At 37.5% G+C, this 12,954-nt stretch overlaps 1 protein-coding gene across 1 annotated transcript in view; it reads right to left on the reverse strand.

The window, feature by feature from the left end:
* Nucleotides 1–1,722: 1,722 nt before the first annotated feature.
* The window catches only part of LOC108682156 (tachykinins), a 42,810-nt gene continuing 31,578 nt past the window's right edge, over nt 1,723–12,954 (reverse strand). The window contains exons 2-5 of the mRNA XM_018171276.2: nt 7,649–7,891; nt 6,734–6,883; nt 6,395–6,489; nt 1,723–3,518 (exon numbers count right to left, since the gene is read on the reverse strand). Of these exons, the coding sequence (XP_018026765.1) occupies nt 3,321–3,518; nt 6,395–6,489; nt 6,734–6,883; nt 7,649–7,891 (686 nt within the window). The 3' untranslated portion in view covers nt 1,723–3,320. The remainder of the gene's footprint in view (nt 3,519–6,394; nt 6,490–6,733; nt 6,884–7,648; nt 7,892–12,954) is intronic.

Consider the following 12,954-nt stretch of genomic DNA (forward strand, 5'->3'; position numbering starts at 1 on the left):
ACTTGTTAATCTACATATATATTGTACACGAGAAAACAGGATGCATAACACCGTTTTGAATGCATGTATGTGCGGGGTTGAACATGTAATGCTGATGGGCTGATAAACAGGATGGCTTTGCTTTTTCTTATGTGTGGGACATTTAACGTTTAAATTTGCATCACTATGCTAGTGACTGCTTACTTAATGACGGCTTCGCCAAATTCCCAACTTTTTAATTAATGCGTAATATTTTGTTCCCAATTAAAGGTTTTGTAGTTTTAGTTTGCTCACTTAGTGTTTTACATCTTGAAATGTCTCAATTTTTTATTAACTTATGATTCCGTAATCGAACATTGTGCTCATTGTCCTCTTAGTTTGAAAGCTTCATTTTTGCTAAAATTTCCTCATCATTTTGAAGTATCACTTTTAAATACCATCATAGCCTCATTACTTGGGCTTTCTAAACTTGGCAGTTGTTGACGTTGCAATAATAAAGCTCTTCCTCCCGCTAGCGCCTGGCTACACGACACTCCTGTTAGAGGTCCATCACTTGGCTCCTCTCATTCCATCTTCCCGCTCAGCAGAGCTGTTGTTTACAACTTTGTTAACACTTACATTGATAAATATATATTTATATATATTAACGGATGATTTGTTCTAATTATTTTTAGTGATATATCTTAACTATTGAAGCTGTCTTTTATTATCATCTGTTTTTTTTTTGGTGACGGGCAACAAAAGGAGACGCCGTTTGCCGTGATTATGTCGTCTTGGAAGCCTCTTGATCCATTGTAATTCTGCGCTCTGTTGACCTAGCCTTTCATATCCGTGTGGTAGTGTATTCATTGAAATTAATAATGAATTTGATCACTTCTTCACTTGAATAGCATTCGAAACGTGAAGGCGTTTTCTCCTTTATGTTTGCTCTAGTTTGCTTACAATTGATGCTATAACAAAATACTGGTTGCTTATATCCATTCGGCAAATACCACTCAAAAATAGAAAAATTATGTTTTAGCGATAGGTCTAAGACCTAATGTAAGAGGTCTTTCTAAGGCCCCACATTCGTGCTCTGCGAGTCAATCGCAATCGGTGCCATCGAAGTTCTGTTGAAACTTTGATTGCTGGAACGGAACTTGTTGCTTGCCTTGCCTTTATGCTGTTGGATCCAGCTGGTAATTTTATGGCTTCTGGTGGTTAACCAATACGCAATTTATGCGGATGCTGCACTAGACTTTCTTGGCAATGGACATTCGCTTTTTGTCAGTTAACCACGCCTAATTCCGTATCTTCGGAATCGGTCTCCCCGAAATTACCAACACACATCACACACTTGTATTCGCGTTCTCATCATGGGACTAACTTCAGAAGATTTTTTTACTGACACTGAATCAGTGGGGACAAACGAGGCACTCTTTGACGAGTAATGCTTTTCGTCCGCTCCATAACTAGAAGTAACGATCAACTAATTCAAGCAGTGACTTTATCGACTTTCAAAATTTGCTTCAAATTTAAATAATTAGTATTCGTGATTTTATAGAATTCTGGTGTCCGATACGTATTGAAAACGTTTCATTTATCTGTAACATTAGTTTCAGTTCCCCGAACATAACCACGAGATTGTAGTTACACTTCAACAAAAATAATGATCTGCATTTTAGGGCTTGAATTGAGAATTAGCTGCCAGTTTAAAGTAGAAATTCTCCACCGCATAAGGAATGGCAAAGAAGTGTAGAGCATTGGATGAAAGCCTTTATTCAATAGTACGTACACATAAAATATCCCTAGCTTCCTATTCCAGTTCTAAATTGTCATGTATGGTGTATTAGGAACTAAATAAACTACGTAATATCTCGACAACGATCATAAAGGATATGTTGAAATTCTTCATCATGCTTTCCAATTTTCATGCTTGAAATTCTTCAAGCATGCTTTCAAATTTTCAACTTGCCGCCGGGATTAATTTCCTCTGATCAGCCTTTGCTTCTATGTCTTGAAAAGTTCCAACATTTTGAGAAAAATTAATATTTTTAAATCGTCAAGATTTTATTAAGTTTATTGGGATGGCCTATCTGCGGCATGAATATGTTAATTGTTATTCTTAAATCAGTTTTCTTATATTTTATACTTGACATTCCACGATATGGTATTTGGTTAGGAAGTTGAGTTTATTAATATTTTTTATAGAGCGAGGGAGAAATAGCGCAATGAATACAGCAGTGGGCAGTATTCATCAAGGCATAGAAAAAGCCGCGTCGTTGCAGAGCACTCGAGTTGTTCCTTCAACTGCAAGTTATTGTTAGACACGGCATTGCAGTTCACTGAACACATTTACTAAGTTTCCATGTATCAGAATGAGCGAGTAAGCAAGTCTAATACGTAGAATATGTTTTCAGAATCATATCATTAGTAACACAACTGATCGCTTCAAGGCCGACTTTGCTTTCTTTGAGTAAAGCTATTATTTGATATTATTTTCCTGGTAAGACTTTTACATATTCAGGTCTATAATTCCACAGGAGGCGGGGACTAACAGACCTGCTGTAGCCATAAATAAATTAATCAAGCAAGTAAGCCGTTCACTTTCAATAAATTGTACTCTAAACCTGACGAGATATAGAATTCTGGTGTAATAGGTAATACGTTTCCTTGTGTCGGCTGTATAATTGTGTGGTCTTTATTCCATTACGATCTGTATTCAAGTCTCATCCATTAACATAAGACGTGAAAAGATGATGCTACAAAAACGGTTTAGTTACGTGTGAGATTCAAGTTCTACGTGAGGCAGAAAAATTTCCTGCTCATAAAGCTGAAACCGATGAGTGGCGCTTTCATATTTGTTTGAAGTGGTGATGAACGAGCCCTTGAATATACTCATGACAAGGCAATTTCAAGTTTTGTTCGTTTTTAATACGATTACTAACAATCTCAACCACGTAATAATGACCTGAAGTGTCAGTCTTGCGTGTCATCTTCTGTTGAGAATTCGGTCCGCTTCAGACAAGGAGTCACCACATTCGCACAAGATCGTTCCCAATAAATTAACTATTCGCAATTGCAAGAATTGATCTAAAAAATATGAAAGAATTTTTGTATTCATCGAATGACTCCCAATATTTTCTCCGGGAATAGAATTGGACGAATATTGCGAGCAAAAATGGGTGTTAGTGCAAAGTATCGAATTTAATTCCGAATCAAAGCGTAATGCTTTTTATAAAAATAACTCTGTTTCTTAACAAGGCCAGCAATATTTACCAAGAGCCTGATTGCGAATGAACCTGTCACTAACCATATTAATGTTCGAGATTTTACATTCATCAGTTCTCCTGTAGCTTCGTTCACCCTCTAAGTCCGATGAAACCGTACTGTGGAGGCGCTCTCTTTAGCGGCGTGCTGCCACGACCGGGGCCGCTCTGCACTCCGGCGCGATGCAGCTCATGCAGCGATGCTGTGTCCGTGCGCCGCCCCCGCATGCCGATGAAACCCAGAGGGGCGCGTTTGTAGCTCGACTGATGCTGGTATTGCAGCGACAGGGCCTGTAAAACATCCCGTGATAATCGGTTTTGTAAGTAGATACACAAAATATTGAGCACTGATGCTGGTAGCGCTGCGATAGGAACCACAAAACATCCCGTGATAATCGGTTTTGTCGGTTTTGTAAGTAGATATACCAAATATTAAGCATTGATGCTGGTAGCGCTGCGATAAGGCCTGCAAAACACCCCATGATAATCGGTATTGTAAGTTGTCAAACCGGATGTTGAGCACTGATACTGGTATCGCAGCGATGGGGCCTGCAAAACATCCCGTGATAATCGGTTTTGTAAGTAAACAAACCAAATATGGAGCATTGATGCTGGTATTACGGCGATAAGGCCTGTAAGACATCCCGTGATAATCAGTATTGTAAGTAGACAAACCAAATATGGAGCATTGATGCTGGTATTGCGGCGATAAGGCCTGTAAGACATCCCGTGATAATCAGTATTGTAAGTAGACAAACCAAATATGGAGCATTGATGCTGGTAATGCGGCGATAAGGCCTGCAAAGCATCCCGTGATAATCGGTATTGTAAGTAGACAAACCAAATATGGAGCATTGATGCTGATAGCATTGCGATAAGGCTTGCAAAACATCCCGCGATAACCGGTATTTTCTAAGTAGACAAACAGAATATTACAACCAGACCGTCACTCGCATTGCGCATCTAAATTTTACTTCAAAGAAGGTTGTAGACTTCTTCAGGTTTTAGACAACATCGGACAGATTGGACTAACAATCAAGAGACCAAGCCGCTGTCTCGTTAGCTACCTTCAAACTAGCTGGAGGGCAGGTGACCCACGCGAGACAAGCTCACAACCGGACCGTCACTCGCATTGCGCTGAATGTACTCACCAGCATCGTGATCAAGCAGTGGCCCGACAACAACCGACCGGTGATAGCTGAACCCCTCATCTCTACAGATTAGACTCCAGCTATCTATTTTCTGACTACCGGATTTGTCTGAACTCTGAAAGAATTTTCCGAGTAATTTTTGGTCCAAAATTTTACCGTTGTATCCTATTTATTTATATTATGTACTTATTTCCATCAAAATTTCGATGTTGAATGCTTCTTCTAACTTGAAAATGAATGTTTGTTGCATTCGAAACGTCGTTAATAAAGAAAAACTACTTCCTGAAACTTGCTAGCTTTTTATCTACCGTCATCTGAAGAAAAGTTCCACTCCCTGATAATATAAACCAACGAATTCTCTGGTCATCAATCGCACGTGTGTAAACAAGTAAATCCTGCCATCTAATAATAAACGGAATATTGAGCACTGATGCTGGTATAGCGTGACAGTAAGGCCTGTGAAACATCCCGTGATAATCGGTATTGTAAGTAGGCACACAAAATATTGAGAGTACATCAATGTTAACAAATGAGGATGCGAAGTTTTATGTACATTTTATTCATATTAATAAAATGGATACTCTGTCGTTTGAATAATCTTGGATAAGAAATTGGCCCTTATCTTGTTGCACAAATTCGATTTTCAAGCCACCGATGATGAATTTGTAGTAAGAAAGTTGGTCTTCCAATCGTATTTTTGAAGCATTATTTAAAAAATCCTACAACTTTTAATGTTGTTTTCAATTTTCTAACTTATCTTCGTTACCTATTTAAACTTCATACTTGAATCGTGACTTACAAGTCTCTTTGAACTCTGTTACTTAATACTGAGAGAATTGCAAAAACGATTAAAAAAAGTCAGAACTGCACGTTCGTAGCAATTGGATACCGTGAAAGATTTTTAAGTTATGTTCTTAGTTCATTAAAAAATAAAATTCTGCTTTTACGGAACTCAAAAGAACTTTATCGGCACTCTATTGATTCGTTCTGTTGTTATTTTGGCAGTCACAGCAATTTATCAAAATTACTGATTGGTACTTTAGGCTTAGTGTGGGCTGAATATACGTATGAATCGCGTGTCACCCATGCATGTTTTCAATCCATTCTGTTGATTATAATTACAAGTGGCGATCCCAAGTCATCATTGACCGATGAAAACTTTGGGTTAGCGAGACGTCAAGTTCACTGATGATGAATCGTGTCACCGTGTGTGGGCGACCGCGAAATTAGGGAATGCTGCGACGTAATTTTTATAGCTACTCATTTTATTTGGCATAATTTGGGATAAAAAACAGGACTTTGGGAATAACGTAAAACGTTTAGATGAGTCCGAAAATTGTGAAAGTTCAAGTCAAAAACACGGCTACATTCTGCGCTATATCCGTCACTTTCTACCGCCAGGCACGTGCATTCGTATATTAATTACAGTTTATCATTACCCTTCGGCATTTCTCGAGCCAATTCCAATCCCCAGCCGAGTGTTGCGTTGAACTGCCACTCCCAGTGTAGGCACTGAAGACTCGCCCCCTCAACTACGTTAAATAAGGACTACGCCTGTCATTTACATAGATATTGTTGCTTGACAGCCTCTAACAAGCCCTGCTCTGCCTCCTGGCTTCCCGCACTGCCTTATTCAAAATCTTGGTTGGGATGTCAGCGGCCACTTACAATTCTGCAATAATTTTAGGACGAAAATGTGGCTCAAGTGTGATGAATTTCTAAAATAAAATACCGGGACGGAGCCCATGCTTTGAATTCCAATTTTCAAATTAATATTGAATTATTGAATTGTGCAGATTATTCTTTTTAAATTTTATGTAAAACGGATATTCTTCATACTCAACTTCTACTTAAAATTATTTCCACTTTTTCAAGTGTTTTATTATTCTTGAAGATGATGGATCTGATGGATCACAGAAAGAAGAAAAACTCCTATCTTTAAAGAAAAAGTTTTCAGTGACATAAAACGAAGAATATCATCATGTTAAATGAAGAAGATATACAACGCTGTCTTACCCTCAACAGGTCGCCCAGGTTCTGCGGAGCTTCCTTCTTGCCGCGGACGCCCAGGAAGCCTGATGGTGCTTTCTTGCCACGCAAACCTACGAACCCTGCGAAAAATATCTCTTTATATCAAACATTACATCTAATTTTAATTGAATATTCGTTACTTGTATAATCGGTGGCTGGCGGGTATAAACTTTATTTCTGAATCAGTTTTAAGAAAGTTTATAAGGGTTGAGAAAGAAAGACGGAAGGTTGAATCCGTTTATATTAAGGACTAGTACCCAATAAAAATAATAATGCACGAGTAAAAAAGATCTAATTAAAGAATTTGTGGCATGATGCACTCACCTCTAGGCGTCTTCTTCTCCCTTACACCCACAGGGCCGTACGCGTTCCTCATATCAGCGTATGTGACGTCATCCTCCCCGTACGCCTGTTCGAGTTCTTCCTCATCGAGCTGTGGGTCTCTCAATCCCATCATGCCTGATGTATCTTTATCTGTTATGTGTCATACGAGTCTCGTAATTATGCATGAATAAATCATCTAGGAACTTTGAATAAACTGCAAGATTTAAAATATTGTGGTATGGCTTCAATGTTTCTTATACTGCATACTTCGTACAAATATAGTCCACGGTTATAACACCTGACATTTCATTTACTTTTCGTAGCAGTAAATCTTTGCACAAGTAAGATTCATTACTAAATCATTGAAGTTTCAATACTGAAACTGTGATTGGCCAGCTACTAAATAAATGTTTCGCTGTAGCTTTGAACCTCCTGGGCTTTGACATGGTTAGACACAAATCATCACGCTGACACGCAAGAAATATGTTTAGCTTGTGCCAATCATTCCATATTGGCCAATATTACATATAATACATGCTCTTGCGTTGCAGAATTTACATCAAATTACACTTGGATATGGGTAATTTCGGTTGTATTCAGCAATGCGATTCATGGTTTTGACTTTAAATAAATAACGTTGAGCTACTAATAATTACGAGTTACTAATAATAATAAATAACGTTGACCCACTGATGTACTTCTGCTTCCAGAGATATGTTTGTATATATTGCTTCGGAAACAAGAATGCATAGCAGCATTTCCAAGTGAATATACTTACATTAATAAGCAGTTCTTTTGACATGAATAGTTTCAACAAATAACAGGTGATTAAATGGAAATTTAATACAATATCTCTTCCCATAAAAATAAAAAATATATATATTAGTATTTTTTAGTAAATAATTATGGCCTCACCTTTATAATGTATAAAATTCGGAGATACAACTTTGCTTCCCCTAAGTTCTTGCAGGTCTTGGTTGTCACCTCCAGCAGGAGGTTCGTCGAGGTCGTGTGTGAGGGCATTACCCTCATTATACCCTCTGCCGTACGCGCTGGCCAGGGTGAGAGGGCCGTCGTATGGGACGCGTTCAGCGACACTCGCCAGCACCACGCAACTTGACACGAGCAGCAGCAGTGCAGGGTGGGCAATCATCCTTCCTGTCACACGGAGAAATTTTGTCTAATTTACGAATAGTATAATATATACAACTAATTCTCAATAAAATATGGTTTCCCTAGGTTCTCCTGGAAATAACTGTTAAAAATAAGGTTCCCAGTGAAGTTATTACAAGGGGAACCTTATATATTACGTATGATAAACTATATATTACTATATAATTACCACATAATAGATTAAATAGTATAGATTACATTATAATTATAACTAGGCTAACATTTTAGCTAATTCAATGCGTGCGTCCTTTTAAATTCATATTTAATAAATTTCCGTAGTATCAGAGTATTTGTTGTATTGTAATTCAATGCATAACATCAGAATATTTATGTAATTTTTAGAATTATCGAAGTTACAAGATCTTCTAGGCAATTAGCAATTATCAAGCTTTCATTGTGGCAAGCTTGGTTTCAATTAACTAATTACTCAATGATATTCAAATGACTTTGAAGTATGTTCGTCTGAGAGATTAAGTTATGCTTAAAATTTTTATTGCGTCTCAACGTACCAGCAACAGGAGATATAAAAGAAGTGATCAAAGTTTTCCTTACAGCGCGGATTAATATTCATTTGCTTCCATATATCTTTACATTTTTTGAACGCTGTTTCTAGCTTTAGAGCGATAATTTCAACGAAAAATTATTATAAATTCTTTCTCTTCACTCCATATGCAAAAATATTGAATATCATTTACTTTGACTAAAACCTACTCAGCTGTAAATATCCCATCATTGAAACCATTCACTTTTCCCGACATCTGGAAATGTGGTACGAATTTTATTATCGGGATACATTTTCCAAGCTCTGAAGCTGTACAGAGAGCAAAATAATGATAAATAATATCAACTGTATCCTCTTTCATTAGCTATCCGATCTCAGCAACGACAGTTCCAGGGAAATTTATAAGTTAATCAAACTAAGAGGAGATTACTGATCTATTTTTATCTCCGAGATGCTAGGATTTAAAGTAATCCAGTTTAATTACTGAGGGTAAGTGGGAGGTTAGGCGAAGTGAATGTTTAGAGTAGGCAATAAAAAGAATAACATCGCCTATGTCTTAAAACTTTTTAAACTCTCTTGAAGTACCATACTGCATCGATATTACAGGTATTACTGAAACCTGAAATTAATGCAAAATTAAGTGAAAAGTTTTAATATTACACTTTGATTAATAACGAAGTGCGTTATTCTTCAGTTTCAAATATTTTTTGCGATCGTTAAGTTAAATACAATTTCGTTTTACTGTTATCTAATTTCTAAAAAGTCAATAATCGCCTTCTTCAGTTCAGTTCCCAATCCGATTACATTTACCTACTAAAAGCATTATTTCATTAGCTAATTTAAAAATATTTTAAAATACACACGATAATAAGATTTATGTTGAGAAGCTGCGTCTTGAAGCAAATAATTTTTTGTGATTACTGTATTTTTGTAAAAAGTGTAAGCCATGCCAGTATTTAGCCGGAAAGCATCTGGTCATTAATAGTTCTTTACGAACTCGGACCGCATTACATAAGCGGACAGCCGATGCATTGAACAAAAACCTTCCTCGTTGCGCGAGCCATCTTCATAATGGACATCAGACGGGTCGCGTTATGGAGCCGTCAAAAGGAATTTTGGGCAGTCTTGCATGTTCATCTCATAATGCCCCCAACAAGGGGTTTATTGATGATGGCAATACGACTGAGGCTTTAGGGATGAGATCTTCTGGCAAATGTGACAGCAAGAAGCATTACGCAGGCGCCCACTAGCTGGGGAACGGCTTGCATATACCTTGGACGTTTGCTTTAAACGTCGTGCCGAGTGCAGCATCGTTATGTCAGTGTGACGTTGCGTCTTGTCTTACGAATTCGTGCTGGTCATTGCATCGTTCATTGTAGGTGGCGTCAAGTACGTAATGCCGACGTAGTGGACACGAACTCATATAAATAAATATGATAACGCAATAACAACTGTTTCAGTTATATCTGGCAGCAATGTGGCTTAATAAATAAACAGAAGTTTGTACGCTCCGACTTAATTATTACTGCAATTATGTTCGTTCCAAATAATTTGAATTAGGAAAAAAACTCTCCAACCAAAAAAAAACATAGGTGCGTGGTCCTGAATTTACCTAAGGAGCTTGAGTAAGAACTGCACGATTGTCACTCACAATCCTATTCGTTTCGGGCGACCGTTGACATAATTCAGGATTCATGGTAAGCAAATTTGTTCAAGCCTGCGGCCGACATTGCATCGTCATTATTAAGTTCCAACAGCGCGAATAATCATGCTAAAATATGTAAGTTAATTTGTCTGCTTCCGTCGTCAGCCGGCGATGTAACGCAGTCGTTTTCGTCGAAAACATCAAGTTGATGTGTGGCGTTTACGAGCGGTGGAAGCGCATGTTGAGTGGCCATGTTTCCAACTTTCATGAGATTAAATTGAAATGAATTTTTATGACAAGTTAGCTAAGGACGTTATTGATGGATAAAATTCACGATTATTGGAGCAAATTTGAGATCGTTAATACATCCGCAAAATAACAGTCGGGTTCATGGATAGCGACAGTTAATCTTTAGATAGCCTGTAAAAAATCGTCTCTCATTAGACGCTTGAAGTTTTTTTAGACGAACAAACATATATCATTTATAAGGGTATCAAGATTGGTGTTCATAGATGCATCTGTAGCCAAAAAGTGAGATTGGCCTTATAGTTATAAATGCATATGTGTGTTGTTGACAGCTTTGGGAAAAGATTATAAAAATAAGGAAAAATGTATGGATATATCAATAGCTTAATAATTCGTTGAATATATATGCTTATTATAGTTTTAAACAAGCTCGAACTGGAGAACTAAGCTCGAAATATTTGAGTTACAGTACGGAATTTGCATATGAATGACACTTTATCTAACTTCATCTAATTGAATTGAATCAACGTTACCTCACATTGAAAGTCTCTACATCAATTAATAAACATGATGACGAGGCCACAAAGCGCAATTGACGCCTCCTCAAGTCACGCTAATAAATAGCGCAATGACTTCACAGCAGAATTGCGTGGCGCTATTTTGAGGATTTGTCATTGCTAATCCTAGCAATGAAGAGCTCTTGGGCAGTCGCTTTGATGTTTATAATGGCGTATAAAAGCTCTTACCTGTCTCGCAGCTCCATAAAACTTTCAGTGTAAATCTCGCTACCCGCAACCGGAGACCAGACAGCATCCAATTCTCATGGCAGGTTTAAAAAAAATGAATTTTCGTTTCCATGCAGATGAAGTTTCCATCAATTTTATCGAAACCACGTTTGTGGTAAATGATCAAACTTTTATCAAATCCTCTCACGAAATCCAAGATGGGGACACGATTCTTGATCCACTTACGCTAACCCAATCAAAAATTCACGATAAGGAGCATATTCATCTTGCGAAAATGACCGTCCTGAGACGATTCCAATTTGCACAGTAAAATTTTGAATAAAATATGCCCCATAAATTTCTCTTCATCATTTTGGTGCGTGGGAAACTGGCAAATTTCCAACAATGCATTCGTTATTTTCAAGATAATTTTTTATGAAAACTATACGTAATATTCGCTTATGGTTCTTCTTTTGTCGCAATCTTTGATGTACCCTGTTATAACTTGCAATTAAATAGCAAGCAAATAAACATTATATCAGTAAGGCAGAGTGGTTGTAATATCACCTTCATCGAAGTTGAGCAGTGAGGTGCCGCTTTGGAATCTTTAACTTGCCATCATTTTTTTGTGATGTCTAGAATAGGCGACAGTCCAGACATTGCCAAAACTTCTATGCATTAACTAATTGGTTCTTATTTATCATTATTATCGTCATAGAACTTAATCCACAATTGTCTTCTGGCCTTCAGTAGTCACACAATTTTTTTTTAAATATCGAAAATTAAATCATATCATTTTCAGCTACAAAGGTGCATGTTCAAAGAAAATATACAGAAATTTTTTCAAATGTTCACTCTCTAGTCTCCATCGAGTCTTGCGTTAATCAGGCTATGTTTACTTGGCCTAAACAAAGACTAGCTTTAGAATAATGGTGCTTCGCCCAACATACGACATCAAGTAGACTTCGTTTCTCAAGCACCTTCCTGCTAGATCGTTACCTCTTATTAACTTAGAACATCATTCAATTGCACTTTTCTTGACGGCCACTCAAGCGAGTTATCTTCTTAATGCTTTCAGAATCATTTGCTGCATGACATTCGCTGTGAATCGTCGACGCGTTAGTACAAATCTCGAGACAAATTAAGCCGAGCTCGAGCCCCGCGGCATCGACGTCGTACACATCGCAGCTTAGCACTGCGTTTCAGCGTTTATCAATTCCGCTTTACTTTGGATGTACATCACTTAAGAATCAGTGCAAGTTTGTTATGAAGATAAAAAGTATTAGAGTACTATTTATATTTAAAAAATACTTTACTGTACAGTACAATAAATATTAACTATATCTGTGCACTAAGAAAACTAAAAAATTATGTTACATATGAAAACAATCGTCGTAGATAGAGCATCAGCGAAGACGGAGGTGCGAAAAACGTCTTGAGAGATGATGACTTTTAAGTCTTTTGAACATTACTACGTTTTTGGTGATTCATGTTCAGGTGAATTCCTTTATTGCACGTGAACGCTGCCGTTCTCAGGTTAGTGCAGCATTAGCTGAGTTAAGGCAGTTTCCAGTGCCCGCCGCTCCTGATGAGCTCCACGGAACTTGGCGCTGTCTTCTTCTCACTTCAAGTCCCGGGCTCAGATTACAGCATCTTGTTTTTGCAAAGCCTCCTATCTGCACGATCCATCACGGCGAAATACAGAATAAGTGTAATCTTCAAATTTTTAGTATCGAAGGACATGTTTGGTTGGTGGATTGTAGAAACGGGTTATTGCAACTCCTAATTTGCATAATGATATAGAATTCACTTTTAGTGCTTCAAAATTCACTTTAGTGCATTAGTCACCTTCCAAAAAATTACTGCAACGTTGGATACATTTTTTGCAACGAATTCCATTGTAAGTCAGATGAATTATTTGGGTAAATAG

Source organism: Hyalella azteca, unplaced genomic scaffold (assembly GCF_000764305.2).
Source record: "Hyalella azteca isolate HAZT.00-mixed unplaced genomic scaffold, Hazt_2.0.2 contig4353, whole genome shotgun sequence".
NCBI classification, from domain to species: Eukaryota; Metazoa; Arthropoda; class Malacostraca; order Amphipoda; family Hyalellidae; genus Hyalella; species Hyalella azteca.